At 33.1% G+C, this 19,256-nt stretch overlaps 2 protein-coding genes across 2 annotated transcripts; both read left to right on the top strand.

Annotated features, from left to right (window-relative positions):
* The first annotated feature begins 12,469 nt into the window (after window positions 1-12,469).
* On the top strand, window positions 12,470-14,550 carry LOC131037570 (disease resistance protein RPV1-like). Its single transcript, XM_057969765.1, has 2 exons — window positions 12,470-13,245; window positions 13,341-14,550. Exons 1-2 carry the CDS (start codon window positions 12,470-12,472, stop codon window positions 14,548-14,550), a joined length of 1,986 nt encoding a protein of 661 aa, XP_057825748.1.
* LOC131037569 (uncharacterized) lies at window positions 14,476-17,487 on the top strand. The gene is made up of 3 exons (XM_057969764.1): window positions 14,476-14,822; window positions 14,921-16,939; window positions 17,023-17,487. Exons 1-3 carry the CDS (start codon window positions 14,550-14,552, stop codon window positions 17,485-17,487), a joined length of 2,757 nt encoding a protein of 918 aa, XP_057825747.1. The 5' UTR covers window positions 14,476-14,549.
* Window positions 17,488-19,256: the final 1,769 nt, after the last annotated feature.

Raw genomic sequence — 19,256 nt, 5'->3', positions numbered from 1 at the left:
TTGTGAATTAAAAAATAGATTCTTAGTTAGATAACTAAACAAGAGGTGATGGAAACAAAAACCTAGCAGTGTTCGATATTTATAATAGCTCTAGGTCACACTTATGAGTAATATCATCACATTGAACTTGTGCACTTAATGCCTAATAAAGTTGCATCAACGGCATCTCGGGAGTAATAAGGATCATGTGGAAGTTGAAATCCAAGGAGTGGGTAATTCCCCTTAGATCGATAATCTAATAAGATAATCTTTAAATAAATTTACACTCAATAGTTAAACCTTAGAAAACCCCTTTAGGGTTGATTGAGTTATCTATTTTTTTTAAAAAAACTTGGCTTAATCTTGGAGATTGTTTGATGATTGATAATTAGGTCAAGGGTGACGCTTATGATACGAATTAGGACCTAGTTGTTTTGGGCCACAAGCAATAGGCCACCTCGAGCCCTTTGCTTAAAGCTACCATCGTGGGTAGCAACCGCAGAGAAACTATTTGGGACATTGATCCTAGAAAGAGTTGCGTACCCACCAAACAATTTACATTAAACCCTAGTTAGAAAACATAACTACATACTTTACGCCTTGATCCCATGCCGAAACGGGTATGTAGGCAATCTAGGGACGAAGTTGTCACTAGTACTCAGGTGTTCGGGGATGGGCTCTAGCATTTTGGTGCAGGTAAGTAGATGGATTGCAAAGTTTCCTAATTGAAAGATAAAGGAAATAAAGGAAAAATTAATTCAACGCATACTCAGAAGGAATCCCATATGGATTCGCTTGACTTCCCAAGGATTTAGGCCGAATTTCGAGGTGGAATTCAAGCTTGCATTATGTTATTTTATTTGATCGTAGGGATGGCAACCTCGGTCCACTCTTATTAGAGGCGAGTATTTCTTAGTGAGTGACTCAGGAGGTTGAGATCATCCTGATGAGTCTAAGTCCCTAGCCAGAGCACCTCCTATCCTAGGTTGGATAGATGCCTACCCTGTTTGGGTAGATGCCTATCCTGTATTGGATAGATGAAACCTCTTGTCTCATATGGATAGATGCCTAATCCATATGGTTAGATTCTCATCCCAGATGGATGAATGCCTAATCCAAATGGATATATTCCCATAGTATGTGATTGAATCAAACAAAAATGATTAAATAAATAAATAAATAAATATAGTCAAAATTTTTTGGGTTATGTAGAGTGGATTATTACATGTGGTATCAGAGAGAAGGTTCAAATATAGGCCTTGAGCTCACTTCAACTTACACAAATAAGGGAGTGTCTTGTGATGGAAGAGATTAAATTATAAAATCTTTAATCAAGAACTAAATATATAATTTAAATTTTAGGTAAACACTAGATGGCTAGATGAAGAGGAAGAGAAAGAGGAAGGGGAAATAGAAGATGTGCTACCACTAGGAGACAAAGGGAACCTAACCATGAAGAAAACCATGAAGGAAACCATGAAGGGAATAAACAAAACCAAGTGAATAATGAAGATGGGGTTGAAGCTATAATCTACTTGCTAACCAAACAAAAGGATAAGATCAACTTCTTGGAGCAATCAATGCAGGACCTTAGGAAAAGGCAGAATGACATTGAAAATAGAAGTAGAATTGAAAATGGGAACCTTGGCAATAGTCAAGGGAATGAGATAGACAATAGGAGGGAAAACAACATGTTGGATTATTCTAAGGATTTGAAGAAAATTACCCCACCTAATTTTCATGAAAAGAAAATTGGTTAAATGAAATGGAAAAGTACTTCTAACTAAGGGACTTTAGTGAAACAACCAAGGCCTTATGGGGTTCCTATCAAATCACAAGGGAGACAACTTTTAGGACTAGATACAAGCATTTTGAATTCATAGTGGTACCTTTTGGTGTAACCAATACCCCAGTCACATTTATGAACCAAAAGTATAGATGTGATACTGAAGAAATTTTTAAAACAAGGAAATGAAGATTGAAGACCTAGCAACAACAAGATGGAATTTTAAAAAGAATCATTCATTCAAAGGGAAACATGAAATTAAGGAGAACATAAACTTCAAGGAGAATCAAGGAACAATTCATCAAAAAGGAGACCACCTCTAAATAAATCAAGATAAGGGAAATTAGCATGAAAAACATCAATAGTAAGATAACTTAATTTCTAAGGTTTTATGAGGCAAGGAACGATCCTCCTAGAAATCTGAAGAGTAGTAATAGAGACATCCAAAATCTTGGCGAGACACCAGAACTAATTGCGCATCAATGAGGTTGATTAATGAAAAATATGTAATAGAATCAATATGATGAATAGAATGTTACATAAGAAGACCCAATGAGGTGCAACCAATGATTTTACATTTTGTTGTGATAACTCTTAAGTTTAGTGCATCGGGGCGATGCACAATTTAAGGGGGGAGGATGTCACAACCCTTTTTTCAAAACTTTGTGAGACTTGATTATTCTTATTATTCTTATGATTATTATCACAATAATTATTTTTATATTATTATAGTTATAATTATTATTATTTTTACAACAACCACTACTATTATTATTAATGTTACTATTATTGTTACTACTACTGTTATTGTATTATTGATTCTATGACTAATGTTAGATAGATAAGATAAATTGAATATGATTGGGATTTTAAATAAAATGAATTAATGAGTGATGACACATATGAGGTCATAAATTTAATTGAAAAAGTATTTAATTATTGAAATATAGATTTAGCACATGTCGTTGGAGGAAATGAGAAGTTTCTGGAAGAGACTTTTCAAATTGTATTTCTCACATGTAACCCCCACTTTGTCAGTAATTAATTTTGCATGAAGTTTATTTTGGAAGAAAGAATCTTTAATAAATTAATTCCTTTAGTAGTGGGAAATGACTCTTGTTTCTATATAATGGATTTTAGTTTTCGAATTAGGGAAGGGTTGTTTTGGATGAAAAAGTATTCATGAATTTCATCTTAGTAGTTGTAGTAGGATTTTGTGAATACTCTATATGGTAGAAAATAGGATTTTCAAAGACTTTTGGAGGAAGCTACAAGGAGTTGAAGCAAACTAGCTTAGAGATTCCAGGCGAATCCTTCAACAAGTTCTTCATTCAAATTCAAGTTCCATCCTTGTTCACTTGTTTTTTTTCTCAAATGAAAGGGGTAGGGGATTTTATTATTTGTAGCATGATGTATTTTATCAAATTTTGTGTAAAGGAGATCCATTTCCTTATCTTCTTGCATGCATGTAAATTATGAATTAGATTTTATGTAATTCTAAAGAAATAGATTTCATACACGCGTTGGTATGTTCTATCAAAATTTATGTAGTTTTTCCAATCCATCAACTTCCTTCCTTGATCTAAATTCGATAGAGGAAAGGAATTGGTGGGTAAGAAATAAGATTTGCACATTTCTGCTACTAGGTTGTAGATTCTTTATAAAAATAAATAAAAAAATTAAAAGATCATTTCCCTTGTTTCCTTATTAATCCAGTTTTTTTTAGAAAAGATGAAAAGAATAGGAACAAATTAAGGTAGAATAAATGAAAAAATGATTAAAAAATAAACACCAAATAGCAAACAAATAATATATATATATATATATATATATTTAATCACTAAAATTATTTAACTTTGTGTGAAAATTCCTATTATTGGAGCATAATTTGCAAAAACTATCTCTTTGTGAAAATCCTTATTTATTTATTTATTCTCATAGTATAATTTATAAAATATTTTCTTTCTCAAAGAGAATTCTATGAAAACTACATCTCTGGTTTGTTTTCTTCTCAAGATAAAATTTTGTGAGAATCCATCTCTCTATGAGATTCTTATTTCTTTGTGAAATGCTTACCTTTCAAGCAAAATATGGGGAATCCATCATCTTGAATAAATATTTCTAGGTACAGGTATCTGTGTATACCATCTTTGAAAATTAGAAGTTTCATCCCTATACAAAATCAATAAGAAATAAAAGACAAAACTATATATATATATATATATATATATATATATATATATATATATCTTAAAGAGGTTGTTTCTTTTAATTTATTGCTATATTTTGTAGAAGGTAGTGGTGTGGGGGTCTTGGGGGGGAGGGGGGGAGGCTGTGGGCCCACTTTCCCATAATCAACTATGTCACTACATTTAAAGTGGCTTAAAAATAAACAATGTCATTTAGTAAAGTTTGATTTTTAATTTTTAATTATTAAAATTTATTAATGTAAATTTGATTTATTTAAATTAGTTTATAATTGAAGATTTATTATTATCCGAAAAGTTGTTTAATATTAATGTGTTAAAATTTATTTGTTGATAAATAATTTATATTTTGGGGTGTTAATTATTAACTATTTTATTTAAAATATATTTCTTTGAGTTGTAAATTAGAATTTGTACTATTTTTTATAATTGTAATGGCTTAGATCTTATCTTAAATCAATTTGTATATTTGAAATTTAAAATTTATTGGGAATAAATAAATTTATCAGTGGAATCTTATTATTTAATTATAAGTTAAAGTTATTAAAATTGAAATTAAAAGTGATTGAACCCTTCGTATATAGTAATTATGTTTTAAATGAAGTGGTAATTAATCCTTTGGGGAAATTATAAAGAACCTAGTTCATGTAAGGGGGGCCCTCATTGGAATTGTAGATAAGGGATTAATTCATAAACTCTTCAATCAATATCTTTATTTTTTGTTTTGAAATTGTTATCTTCCTAATGTTGGGTAAAAGAACCCTTTGATTTTCAAAAGAGTAAAGTTTGCAAGTGGCAGATGGTCCACTAATGCACCCTTTTACCCAAATATAGTAGTAAAACTTCTATTGAATAAAATATTCTGAATTATGAAAACAAAAGCATTTGTGATGCACCTTGGGAAGCTTTTCCCTAGTTAATGGAATTGATTTCCCTTCATTAATAATCACTAGCTAACCTTGGTTAAATTTTGGTAAATAGATTCCTTCAAGATAATCAATACATTTCAATTTAAGTATCTTACTTATGAGTTATAAAAAACATGGCTTGTATATTTCAAATAGGTGGAAACATTAAAGGTTAAAGATTTACCTACCATGTAAATTTGTTTGGACTCATAATTACCCTTTTATTTGTGTATTCTAAAAATAGGAAATAATGTCTAGTTAATAGGTCTCCCTAAATTCGCGTAGTTGAATATTTGACATTGTTTATTAGATTTTAAAATATAGTGTACAAAGCAAAAATGATACCTTCTTGCTACAAAGAACCTTAAGACTACGAAAAAGAAAGAAGGCACATTTATATTATAAGTAATTATAGATAAATTTAATTGAATTTTAGAAATTAGATGTGAATTTCATAGTTGGATCTTCATACAACCTAGGAGGGGTAAAATCTATTTTAGATGAACTTTTGTATTAATTAGGATGTAAAGAAAAAGAAAATTAGCAATGAAAATAGAAATATAAAATTTGTATATCTTTTAATGAGATGTTATCTTGAGTAATATTAATTTTAGTACTCATCCTTTGTGAATGTTTAATGAAAGTTAGACTTGATGATTAAGTAATATATAAGTGGATTCCCACCTTAATATGAGTTTCAAGAAATATATCCTATGACCATTTAGAGAATTAAATTGAAGTAAAAAAATTAAAAATTATAAGGTTATTATTTTTGTATAAAATACGTAAGGGTAAAACGTAACTTCAAGTGGAAGAATTAGTTAATTATCTCTTATAATATTGCAAAGGAATTGACATTGGTTGTAAAGCAAGTAGAAGAAGATTGATTTGAATTGCTTAGAGTCTCTATTTTATGTTAGTTGATTAGCAAGTATTAGACTCTCTTCTAATCTTATTTTTGAACAATTAGTGATAAAAATATTGTGGTTATTAAAGCTTATTGTTAATAGTTCTTTTATTTTTCCTTCAAACAAGTGAATATTAAATTTATTTTCAAAGTATTATTATTAGATAGTTTAATTTTCTTTAAGCAAATTAGTACCTTTCAAGTATTTAGATTCATATTTAAAGTAAGGTTATCATTTGTGGGACATAATTAAAGATAGAATTTATGTTGCTTTAAGTGGAAGAATTAGATGGTTATCAATAATGTGGCTACTTTCAAGCTTATTACGATTAAGTTTTTCCATCAAGCAAGTAAGTGTTTTAATTCATTTCTAAGGCCCTTCTACCTAGGCATTGGATTTTCTTTAAGCAATTTAGTACCTTCCAAGGAGTTTTTCAATCTTTTTCATAAGTTATAATTTTACAAGTTTTCAAGCAAAAATTCTTTGTATATTATAGTTTCATTTTCATGATTGTATAAGTATATTTCTTTACATAAGATTCATGAATTCAAAATTAGATTCTTAGTTAGATAACTAAACAAGAGGTGATGGACACAAAAACCTAGCAGCATTCGGTATTTACAGTGGCTCCAGGTCACACTTATAGGTAATGACATCATGTTGAACTACTGCACTTAATTCCTAATAAAGCTGCATCAATTGTGTTTTTGGCATCATCCCTGTAAATCGTAGGGGAGTAATAAGGGTCACATGGAAGTTAAAATCCAAGGGGTGGGTAATCCCCATTGGATTGATAATCTAATAAGACAATCTTTAAATGAATTTACATCTGCGAGTTAAACCTTAGAAAACCCCTTTAGGGTTGATTGAGTGAGATTCTTTTAAAAGAACTTGGCTTAATCTTGGAGATTGTTTGATGATTGATAATTATGTCAAGGGTGACGCTTATGATAGGAATTAGGACCTAGTTGTTTTAGGCCACAAGCAATAGGCCACCTTGAGCCCTTTTCATAAAGCTACCATCGTGTGTAGCAACGGCAGAGCAACTATCTGGGACATTGACCCTAGAAAGGGTTGCATACCCACCAAATAGTTTACATTAAACCCTACTTAGAAAATAGAACTACATACTTTACGCCTTGATCCCATGTCGAAACAAGTATATAGGAAGTCTAGGGATGGAGTTGACCCTTGTATTCAGGCATTTGGGGATGGGGTCTAGGCTTTTGGTTAAAGAAAGTAGATGAATTGTAAAGTTTCCTAATTGAAAGTTAAGGGAAATAAAAGAAAAAGTAATTCAACGCATACTTGGAAGGAATCCCGTATGAATTCACTTGACTTCCTGAGGTTTTAGGCCAAATTCTAAGTTGGAATTCAAGCTTCCATTTTGTTATTTTATTTGCTCCTAGGGATGACGACCTTGGTGTACTCCTATTAGAGGAGTGTAGTTCATAGTGAGTGACTCAGGACCCGAATGGTCCTGATGAGTCTAAGTCTTTGGCTAGAGCACCTCCTATCCCAAGTTGGATAGATGCCTATCCCGTATTGGATAGATGAAACCTCATGTCCTATGTGGACATATGCCTAACCCGTATGGTTAGATGCTCATCCCAGATGGATGAATGCCTAATCCAATTGGATAGATGTCCAGAGTATGCGATTGAATAAAACACAAATGATTACATGAATTAAATATATATATATATATAATAAAAAATTCTTGGGTTATGTAGAGTGGTTTATTACAATATGGTAGATGACCTAGTAATACATGTAGCAAGTTGGATATAAAATGGGTCATACCTTTGAAAGTAATATTATTTGTAAGAATCTATTGTAGTAAGTTGTAGAGAACTGAGAGAGAGAGAGAGAGAGAGAGAGAGAGAAAGAGCACATTTAGGAGAGTTTATCTAGAGTAAAAGGATAGATTTAAAATTGAGAAGTGGAGTCAAGGAAATGGCCATCATGCCATTATAAATCATCTTGAGATATTTACATTGACCTCAGTATTTGAAAAGTGGAAAAACACTCAAAAAGGATCTTTGAATGATAAAATATCATAGGATGTTAGTGCTACATGTGGATGTTCATGCTTGACCCTAGACCATAGATGAATAATGCGTAAAAATGATAGAAGACAAGAAAAATATAAGATTAATTAAAACTATTGACACTGAAGAGGGACATTGAGTATCCAAATAGGGGAAAATATTGACACAAAGGGTTGAACTGACCTTTCATAGATGCTAAGGGAATGGACACTAAATTCCAAATACAAAAGTGTAGGTGGAATTGTAAGGATGTGTGGCTTTCAATACTACACTAAGATAAAAAATAGAATTATTTTTACTACCATTAATATGCAATGCTTTTTATATTTACTTTGGGTATCTTTAATATTAAAATTTGTTCATTAGTTTTGTACTAGTACTATACATTTCCTTTCATCCCTTATATGAAATGAATTGAAGGTATTTAATATCACCAACTTTCATTTTATTATTATCATTATACTAACAATTGCATGGCTTAGGATGAATCTAATGCAACGTAATAATTATAAGTTTCTTTGTACAAACTCCTTTATACCTGTTAGGATTCCCAAAGATACTAAGAGGGGGGGATGTATCAATATCTAACCGGTTAACAGATTTTTTGACATTAATAAATAAATTGTATTCCAAAATAGTGTACTAGTAAGCAAGAATTAATGCAGTAAATATGAACAATAAACACAACATAGAAAGTACACCATAACACAAGATTTTTTACGAGGAAACCCGATGTGGGAAAAACCTTGGTGGGAGTTGTGACCCACAATATTCACTCATTGGCCAATGAATGGATATTACTTACAATAGGGGTCTGCACATGCAAGAAGGCCAACTGCCTAAAGCTCACTGCTTAATTACAAAAGGAAGTCTCACTGACTTACAAAATGGATTATGGAAATCCAATATAATGGACTGCTTTAACTCAGCATCTGCTATGCCAGTTTCAGTACTGGTTTAAGCTCATACAATAACCATAAACCCTTGAACAAAATCTGCCTTAATATTCGCACATTACTTCTGCAATAATCTTCCCATGTCCACATCTAAAATGATCTACAAGATCTCATACTTATATATGAGTCTTATTACAATACGCCTTTTCGGCTTACAAAAAGATATTACAATTAAATACAAAATACATTAATCAAAATCCTATCGGCTGGGGTGTCACTAATCATCTTTGTCGCTGCCGGTGAACTATCTGTCAGTGTAGAGTTTGCCAGTGTCGATGCCTGCCGATGTCATAGGATTGTAAGGTTGCCATCAATGACAATACCTTCAATCATCACAGTACCCATATAGATGATTTTCGTAGGATCTTTTGTAACCATATTTTAGTTTTGTTGAAATTTCTTTCATCTAACACTACATAACACATTTTTGTTAGCTCCTTCATGACAATATAGCCATTTAATTTTTTTTCAAATGCAATATTGTTGGATGTTTGTTATAAGTAGCAGTCATAAAATCATCATCAATACATCTAATCTTTTAATGAGATCTTGATATTTAATCTGATGATGACTAAGTTTGCTTAAATTAATATGTACCTTCATAGTTCATTAAATACCATGTCCCTTCCATTTGGGAGGTACTTGAGAATGATTCCATAGTTGAGCATTTTTATTCTTTACTATTTAATATCGTGGAGGAAAAAATATTTTTTTCATTATTAACCTACACTAGTTCATCTTGATTCATACTCATAATAAATCATTGAAAACTAATTGTTAAGGATATATGGATTTATTTAAGATTGATATAGAATACAATTTTAATATTTTCTTAAATTATTTCAATAATATAATCATTTTATAATTTTAATTAACATAAAAAATATTTTAGGCTAATTCTTATTGTTGTAATTAATTTTATAGGTTGGTATATCAAGAAATAATATGTGAAAGGCTGAATTAGAAAAATATTTATGGATATATCCTATATTAAATTGCATTAATTTAAACAAACTACTAAAATATTCACAAAAATAAGGGAGGGTAGTATAAAGGAACAACCATGAGTCCAACATAATTACCTACCCCTAAAATAGAACAAACAAAAATAATACAGCCAAGATGATAACCATAATTAAGAAATAATGTCTATACTAGGTGGAGGATCTTAATTACTAGGCCCCCCCCAACTATCATCAAAGATAGAATCATCAATTAGCTCCCAACCATTGAAAAAAATATTTCTTTTCATTATTTATTAATATTTGAGACAATTACAGTGGCCTCTAGAGATGCCATTGAGGAGATCTTTTATTTGACAGGTGATTAATGGTAATGAGAAATAATAAAGATAGCTTTAGCTAACATGAATATTGCTATATAGATGCATTATTTTTTTCTATCCCTTTAGAAACAAAAGATTTCTTTAAGTTATTTTTATTCTTATTAATTATTTATTTGTTTAATGTATAATTGAATACTTTAAAATATCAAAAATAGTGCAATATTTCACACTAATATATACCAAATTGGTTCATAATAACTAATAGAAATAGAAAAGAATTGAAATTTGAATGTGAGATTGTATCTAGAGTTTATTCTCATGACTCCTAAAGTAGTGTAGAAATAAACTTCATTATTTAATAGAAATTTTAAGCCAAGGAATGAGTATGCAGAATAAGGCTAATGAAGGTGAAATAATGGCGAGTGTGAGAATAATTGTAAATAGGGATAGAATGGATATGGATTGGCATTGGTCCATTTCTTGAATCTAACACAAGGGTGTGCCACTTGTTGATATAAATTTTTATTACATTAGGATATTCCTATTAAGTTGGGCATAGGACTAAATAGAAGTACAATGAAAATTCGAATTTCTCCATTACATAGTGAAATGCACATGAATTTCAAAGTATATAGATATTGTCATCCACCATGAGTAGTTAATATTTAGATACTCATAATAGACACTATCATTAAAAATGAATTCAATTAATCTTCTTGCATAAAATGTGAATTGTGTCAACTATTTAAGGAATAATCAAAGAAGCAAGAATTGATAGAAAATTTTGTGTGGATGGTAAGTGATGTGAAAATGCTCAATCCAACAAAATAATTTGATTTTGATCCACATGATATGGCCATGCTATAAATGTCCATATATTGTGGAAGTATGATCAAACTTTGTGTGAATGGAGTCATGTGATAAACATAAGAATGTATTATAAGAAAATCTCTACATTATGAAACAATGCAATGTCTCTACTTGATGTGGTATTGTGATGTAATATAACTCCATCTAAATATGGTCATGAATATAAGAATTTGAAAGATGCTATTAAAGTTATTCATTGAAAAAAATAGACTGCAAAAACATTTTAAAGTTGGAGAAGGCATAGCAAGTAGAATTGACAAGGACCTATTCATTAGAATTCTCAACACTAGAATTTTCACTCACTTTAATGGTATCTTTAAATATTTCAAATAACTATACAACCATGAAATTTATAAGGTATATGTAATCAGTTAACAATGTTAGATATACAATCATATACCTAGTATGCAAGAATTTTATAGATTTAATTTGAAATTTGAGTGTGCCAAAGATATGGAGGTATTCATACTTACTATAATAAAATGCATCAATTGCCTTGCGAGATATCTTGTTGAGATCATTCAATTTTCTCCTCTTAACCTCAAAAAAATACTTCATTAATTTATGAGAGCATTAAATAGATTAGGTATTGTGAGTTTCAAATATATTTGTATAAGGCATTCAAGAAGGAAGTAAAACATATTGTCTGTAATTTTAACAATACACTAAAACCATAAATCTTCTATTGTTTTCTTTTTCTTATCCTTTCAAAAAAGAATTTGCATGGCCAAATCCATGTTGTGTTCTGTAATCTTTCACATCTCTTCATATTTAAGTTAAAGAACAAGATTTCGAATACTAGCCCCGAATTATTGACAATGATTTGGAAGTGACCTATTCAATAGTTTCCTTATATGGGTACATGATTTTACTAGATATTTGAAACTTAACAAATAACAAGTTAGCAAATATAATGCCTATCACTAACCCAAAGTAAGAATGAAAAGAATGAATTCCATCAAAGATCCACATTGTACCTAGCTCTCCATTCCTTAAATACCTATTGAACTTACTCTTTGTATTATTTTAAATCTCTTATATTTTTTATTTTTTTTAACCTTTTAGTTTAGATGCTATAAACTTCTCTTAGAATCCTTTCTTCACTTCTATATTTTATCGACATATCTATTGTACCTCTTTTCAATACTAGTAAAGTAGCGTCACACTCCCTTGGCTTCCCTTGTTAATTCAATTGCATGCGATTTCGTACGCAAAGGTCCGCCACTCATTAGACGGGCATTTTTACATTTCTCCAAGTAGCTAACATATATTTCAGTCGTTCCATTATGAATCTCAGCGTTTTATTAGGGCTTTGAATCCTTCAAAGAGATTTGCTTTGAAACTACCTATTTCACTTGTTTCTCTGAATTCAGTGAATTAAAATCTTTCTCTCTGCTTCAAGGATATTTGCCTTTCCATTGGGTTTCAAAAACTTCACAACGTGTTCCTTTCCCCTGCCCATTGCATTCGTTTCGATCAATTTAGCGATTAATCTCTCTTTCGCTTTACAGGTGAAATCATGGGAAATTGTGTCAGTTCTGTAATTGATTTCTTTCATTCTTCTTTTCATTCTTCCAATTTCACAGATCGGCCGCAGCAGATGGACCTGGCAGATTCTTCCATTTATACAGCTCTGCAGGATCAGATGGAGCTGGGAAATTCGTCCACTTCCTCAGCTCGTCAGACGGAGGAGGGAGATTCTTCAACTTCGTCATTTCAGCAGAATGAGAGGGAGCTAGGATGTTCTTCCACGTTCACAGCTTGGCAGCAACATAGGGAGCCAGAAAAAGCTTTTGATGGAATTGTACAAGCATCTCCATCATACTCAAAATTAACAAAGAAGAGGTCGTGGGATGTGTTTATTAATCACCGGGGTTGCGATGTTAAGCACAAATTAGCTAGCACTATTTATCACACGGTCGATCTGGTTGGCTTGCGTGCTTTTCTAGATGTCGAAGAGCTGGAGTTGGGCAATTCCATACCACTTGAAATAGAGAAGGTAATGACCGCTTCAGCACTTCATATTGCTATCTTGTCAGAGAATTATGCTCAGTCTCCCTGGTGTCTGGCTGAGCTATCCTTTATGCTCAAAACTGGCATCACAATTCTCCCTGTGTTCTACCATGTCCAGCCCGATTATCTCAGATGGGTGGGTCAAGGGAAAGGACTTTATGCTCATGCATTCTCCCAACACGAAAAGAAGGGCAGATACTCCTCAAGAAAGCTGGAGGAGTGGAAAACGGCACTCCAAAGAGTCTCATATCTCTCTGGCTACATGCTCAATAGCAATAATGAGTAAGAATCCGTTTATCAAATCATTTACATGGTACGCATTTTCTTCTACCATATATGTCTGTTTCATCGTATTGATTTTGGTTGTAAATGTTCAGCGATGAAGGGATGCTGTTGAAGAGCATAGTGAATTCTGTTTTCAGAGTCATAAAAAAGGAGCCTTTGGAGGTAGCCAAACATCCAGTTGGAATGGATGAAATCGTAGCAGACTTTGTAAAAAGTCAACAAGAATATGTTGAGATTGAGCATCAAATACAGATTGTGGGGATCGTTGGGTTTGGCGGCTCTGGTAAAACTACACTCGCAACAGAACTTTACAATAGGAAAAGCACTTCCATCGACCGATCCTGTTTTCTGTATGACGTGCGAGATGCAGCATCAAAAAATGCTTTGCATACCAAGCAGAAGAAGCTCCTGGAGGACCTCCGTATCCAAAATAATAAATCTTTCGACAATTTTAAGGAAGGCAAGGGAATTGTAGCAGATCGGTTGAAAAGTCTTTGTGTGCTCATAGTTTTGGATGATGTAGACAATGGGGACCAACTGGATGCGCTGTTGCCGCCAAAGGAGAGCCTTGGATCTGGTAGTCTGATCATTGTTACAACCCGTGAAGTGGACGTGCTTAGAAAGTGGGGGATCACATCGATTTATAAAATGCAACCACTCCAACTTTCTAATGCCAAGCAGCTGTTTTGCTGGAATGCCTTTCTACAGCCTTTCCCACAAAACGGCTTTCAGGATTTAGTTGAAAATTGCTTAGATGTTTGCAATGGGTTGCCTTTATCCTTAGAGGTCATTGGAGGATACGGTAAAAGGTGGAAGGAGTATTGGGTTTCTGAGCTAGATAAGGTCCGAAGAATATTGCCCAAAGAAATTAAGAAGAGGCTAAAAGTAAGTTACGATGCCCTAGATGAAGATGAGAAAGAAATATTTTTGGATATTGCATGTTTTTTTATTGGTGAAAAAAGAAGTTCGGGCATTGCTGTATGGGATGGATCAGGCTGGAACGGTGTACATTGCTGGGAAACGCTTCACAATAAGTGTCTTGTTGAGGTGGATGAGAAAGAGTGTATAAGGATGCATGATCACCTCAGGGGTTTGGGAAGAGAAATTGCAACGAGACACTCACCATTGCGATTCTGGTCTGAAAGATGGAGTATGAACATTCAGGTGAACTTAATATTTCCAGTCATTAATTGTAGCATAGAAACCTTGTTTGTGAAGCTTTTTTTTTCTTTTTCCCCTAACTCAATTGAAGTTTATATTTGGTGTTTTCCACTTAGCAAGGAATACCGATTCGGGGGATAATGGTCTCCAAAGGCATTCCTGGTTCCTCCCTGCCGTTCAAGCAGTGCATGGAGATGATGAGAATCTCAAATCTTACGGGTGGATTACAACTTCTTCTTGTTCAAGAAAATGATTTTACCGAAGACTGTGGGGAGCTATCGAGAGACATCCTGTGGCTTCGATGGTTTCACTGTAAGCACAGATATATTCCATCGTGGCTCTCACCGGAGAACATAAGAGTTCTAGAGCTTCAAGAAGCTCGGAGCTTGGAAACATTGTGGGACGACGCACATGTATGAAAAATTTAATTTGCTTTTTTCAATAAGAATCAATACTTCCGTTGTTTTAAAATGTTTTTAATTCAATAGAATTGAAAATTGGTTGTGCACAGCCTCCTTTGCAATTGAGAGAGCTGCAAATTATGGTTGCCGACATGCTTCGAAGTCTTCCCAGATCAATAGGCCATCTCAAACATTTGAAAAGACTATCATTAGGTTGTTCCTATGAAGGTTCTAAATTATCGAGGCTGCCAGAAGAGTTCTGCCGACTTCGCTCGCTGGAACATCTGGCCTTAGAATATTGCAGCAAGTTATCAACTCTACCTAGCCGTTGTGGAGATTTGGTAAACCTGCGGCATATAAATCTGAGAGGATCTCAGAGTCTAGAGAGGTTGCCTGAGTCTTTTAAGGAGCTGATACACCTCGAATATCTCAATTTATCTGATTGTGTCGAACTCACCTTAGAATCAAATATTCTGGAAAACATTTCAAACATCAGGGTTTTTGATGTGTCAGGATGCTGTAAATTACAAGTATTGCCTGACAATATCACAAATCAGGTTTCTCTCAGAAAGCTTGTTTTGAGATACACCAACAGCTTGAGGGAATTACCATCTACCATTGGTCAACTACGCAAATTGGAAAACCTTGAAATTGTTGGCAGTCCATTGTTGACAAGTCTGCCAACAGATTTTAGACAGCTGTCTAATCTTCGAAATTTGAGGATTCAAAATTGCTCTCTAAGAGAATTGGAATTTGAGCCGGGGTTGGGATTGTTGTCTTCATTGCGGGAGCTATATCTATGGAAAACGTCAGTATCCAGGATATCGCTTCCCCAAGACTGTTGTCCCAGCCTTGAAACTCTCTGCGTTGAAATCTGTCCATCTCTGCTGGAGATCGAAACCCTGCCGACAGCTCTCAAGTTCATTAAATTGAGAGAGTGCCCAATGCTGGCCAGGTTGGGTTTGCCAGGAGCAATTGAAAAGCTAACTAATCTGAAGACTTTAGAGATTGGAAAGTGCTCAATCAGAGAATTGCATTTTCGAAGGGGATCATCTGCTTCATTGTGCGGGCTCAGGGAAATATATTTATGGGACACATCAGTGTCCAGGATATCACTTCATCAAGACTGTTGTCCAAGCCTTGAAAATCTCCGCCTTGAAATTTGTCCGTCTCTGACAGAAATCGAAACCCTGCCAACAGCGCTCAAGTTCATTCAATTTAGGGAATGTACAATGCTGGGGAGGTTGGGTTTGCCAGGATTAATTGAACAGTTAACTAATCTTGAGACTTTAGAGATTGGGAGGTCTTCAATCAGTGAATTGCCCTTTGGAAGGGGATCATCTACTGCATTGCGCCAGCTCAGGAAAATACTTGTCCAAGACACATCAGTGTCCAGGATATCCCTTCCCCAAGACTGTTGTCCAAGTCTTGAAACTCTCCGCCTTGAATTTTGTCCATCTCTGATAGAAATCGAAACTCTGCCAACATCACTAAAGCTTATTGAATTGATTGGGTGTACAATGCTGGTGAGCTTGGGTTTGCCAGGAGAATTTGAGGTGCTAACTAACCTTCAGACTTTAAAGATTCGACAGTGCTCAATCAGGGAATTGCCCTTTGGAAGGGGATCTTCTTCTTCATCATTGTGCAATCTCAGGAGCATACAACTTGAAGCCAATCATTTGTCCACGCTTTCGATTTCCCCGGAATCTTGTAAAAGCCTCCACGAGCTGACAATAGAAAATGAAGAATATTTAGTGGCAATCGAAACCTTGCCAGCGGCACTCAAAAAAATTTCTTTGGTGAACTGTAAGATGCTGAAAACAATAAGGGGAATTCACGCTGTTGTGAATGTCCAGAAGCTAAACATTTTGATTTGTCCAGAGATATCTGAGATGCCGACTTTGGCAAGACTAGTTTCTTTAAATATTCTTGATGTCGAAGATTGCCATAAAATAAAGAAAATAGAAGGTTTAGAACATTTGAAGTCACTGGAGAAGTTGGTTGTATGGACATGCTGGATGGAACCTGGTATACACAGTTTGGGAGGCATGGAAAGACTGCGGGCGCTGAATCTGAGAGCAGCCAACATATCAGCTTTTGAAACTTGCATTCACAGCATACAAATCGAGGTAATACATATTGCTAAAAATGTGAAATTGTTATTCTAAATGTAGATTGTTTTGTTTAACTATAGTTTTTTGCAAATCTGCAGAACTGGCCATGGGAAATGACGATATCTGCAAAGATCTTTCCTCGTGTTCAGTCAATTTTGGATTCGTTCACTTTTCCTGGTCTCGCTGTCGTTAAGAACTCAACAGTGACTGATGACCATAACCGTGAATATACGGAGTGGAGTATTACAAGCTGGGAGACAAATTTGTCCAATGCGGCTCTAGTATATTTTGTTGTCAATTCCTATGAAGAAGGCTCCTGTCTAGGTGTAAACGAAGGGCAGAGTACCCGCGTAGAGTTGAGCAAGGGAGAATGGTTAGTGATAAGTGTGTTCAGAGAAGTTTCCCAGCTTATTAAGGACGGAGGGCGCTCTGTTCAAGCATCAATAGATCAATGGGTTGGCCTTCCTTTCCAAGTATTGGGTGGAAGGTTAATTGTTGGAGAGAAAGGCGTCGTTATTGAAGGTTTTAAGCAACTCTTGCAAACTCTCTCTAAGAGAGATTGAGATATATGAGTTGATATTATTCTTATTGATTTCGTAATTTTAGTATTGATGTTGTATTCTATTTTTTAAAACAAATGTGTAAATTGTTTTTATCGTTTTATATATATATATATATATATATATATATATATATATATATATATATATATATATATATATATATATATATATATATATATATATTCATTTTATGTTAAAATCTATATATAGTATAGATATCTTAAATAAATATATTTTATTTTACTTTAAATTATATTTACTACATACAAAGAGATTTAAATTTTATTGTATTTATATTGTCTATTTTATTCTTTAATACAAAAATTTTATTCAAAATTTTAAAATTTGATTATTTAAATCTAATTTTTATAGCTCATAACATTATTTAAAAAATTATAAGTATACTTTTCAATGTATTCATTATCTTAATGTCTACCAATTATTTAAAAATGAAATAAAATAAGTTTAAGATAAATTAATTAGCTTGAATTGATATCCCTCAACATTTCTTTAGATAGATTATTTCAGATATCTATACTAGTACTTTGTATTAATCTAAGTTGAATTATAATTTTAAATAGTCATGAATAGAGAAGGACTGCAAGAAGAAATAGAATGCAACTATAAAACCAAAATTATCTAAACAAAGACTATAAGAATGGACAAAGTTATACTTGAAGTTTAAAGAAATTTTGAAATGTCCTCGAACAACAAACATCTTTCCCATATAAATGTAGAAGTTGGTACTTAATTTCTTCCAAAATCTTGTTGTAAGTATCATCCATGCCAATTTTAACATGATGTCACAGTAATATTGAAACATTTTAACTTCTTGATGTAAAATATGATTATAAAACATCACTAAACATCCACTTTTCCAAAGAAACAACAAAATAGTTTGCCTCGTAGAATTGGCAACCACATTCAATCATGTTGCTAAACATTAGCTTTTCCAAAATTGTAGCAAAATAGTTTGCTTCATAGAATTAGAAACTACATTCTTGTGTAGACCAAAACTCAAAGCAACTTCTTCGTAGCCCAAAGCATGATAATAAATAGCAAGAAAATAGTCAAATTTAGCCTAGCCTTCTATTTGGTTTTTTCCCAAATCTAGCCCCAAAAAGTATGGTTTATGTTTTCGGTATGTTGACAAAAATGACACTTAATTGACTAAATCTTTAAAAAATTTAGTTTATCCCGAATAGGAAGTTTATCTTCCAAGCCAATACTAGAGCATTAACGTCAACTCTTGACCTCCATATTAGTGTGTTTAAATTAATCCACCTCCTCTCTAAGTTAAACTTGTAGCCCCATTTGAAGTTGTTTGGGATTCAACTTCATATTAGGTAGTATTGGTGTAAATAATTATTCATCATGGATATTATTACACCTTACTTAAGTTTAATTAGGAAATGCATTTCATAGTAGTTTGGGTATGAGACAATTGGGTGTTTGTGCCACATTGGGATAGTGTGTGTAGGAGAATTTCCACCTTCTATGGTGTTGATCTTGTTACTACTCTATCATATCCACTTATTGTGGAGTGATAATTCCACCTTCGGTGTGTGATCCACCTCATGTTGAATATTTTATTATTTCTCCTACCTACCACACTTATTTCCTACCTACCATTTTTTTTTTATTGAGCCACATGTCATGTTTGTGTGCTCACATATCCATATAGTCTTGCCTATATAAGCAGGCTGATCTTCATTGTATGCAAGATGTAATGATCTAGTTGATCAATATTTTCTTGATAGAATACAGTT

This window comes from Cryptomeria japonica, chromosome 6, assembly GCF_030272615.1.
Source record: "Cryptomeria japonica chromosome 6, Sugi_1.0, whole genome shotgun sequence".
NCBI classification, from domain to species: Eukaryota; Viridiplantae; Streptophyta; class Pinopsida; order Cupressales; family Cupressaceae; genus Cryptomeria; species Cryptomeria japonica.
Note: the sequence above shows the minus strand (reverse complement) of the source record. Positions and strands in the feature narration are given on the sequence as shown.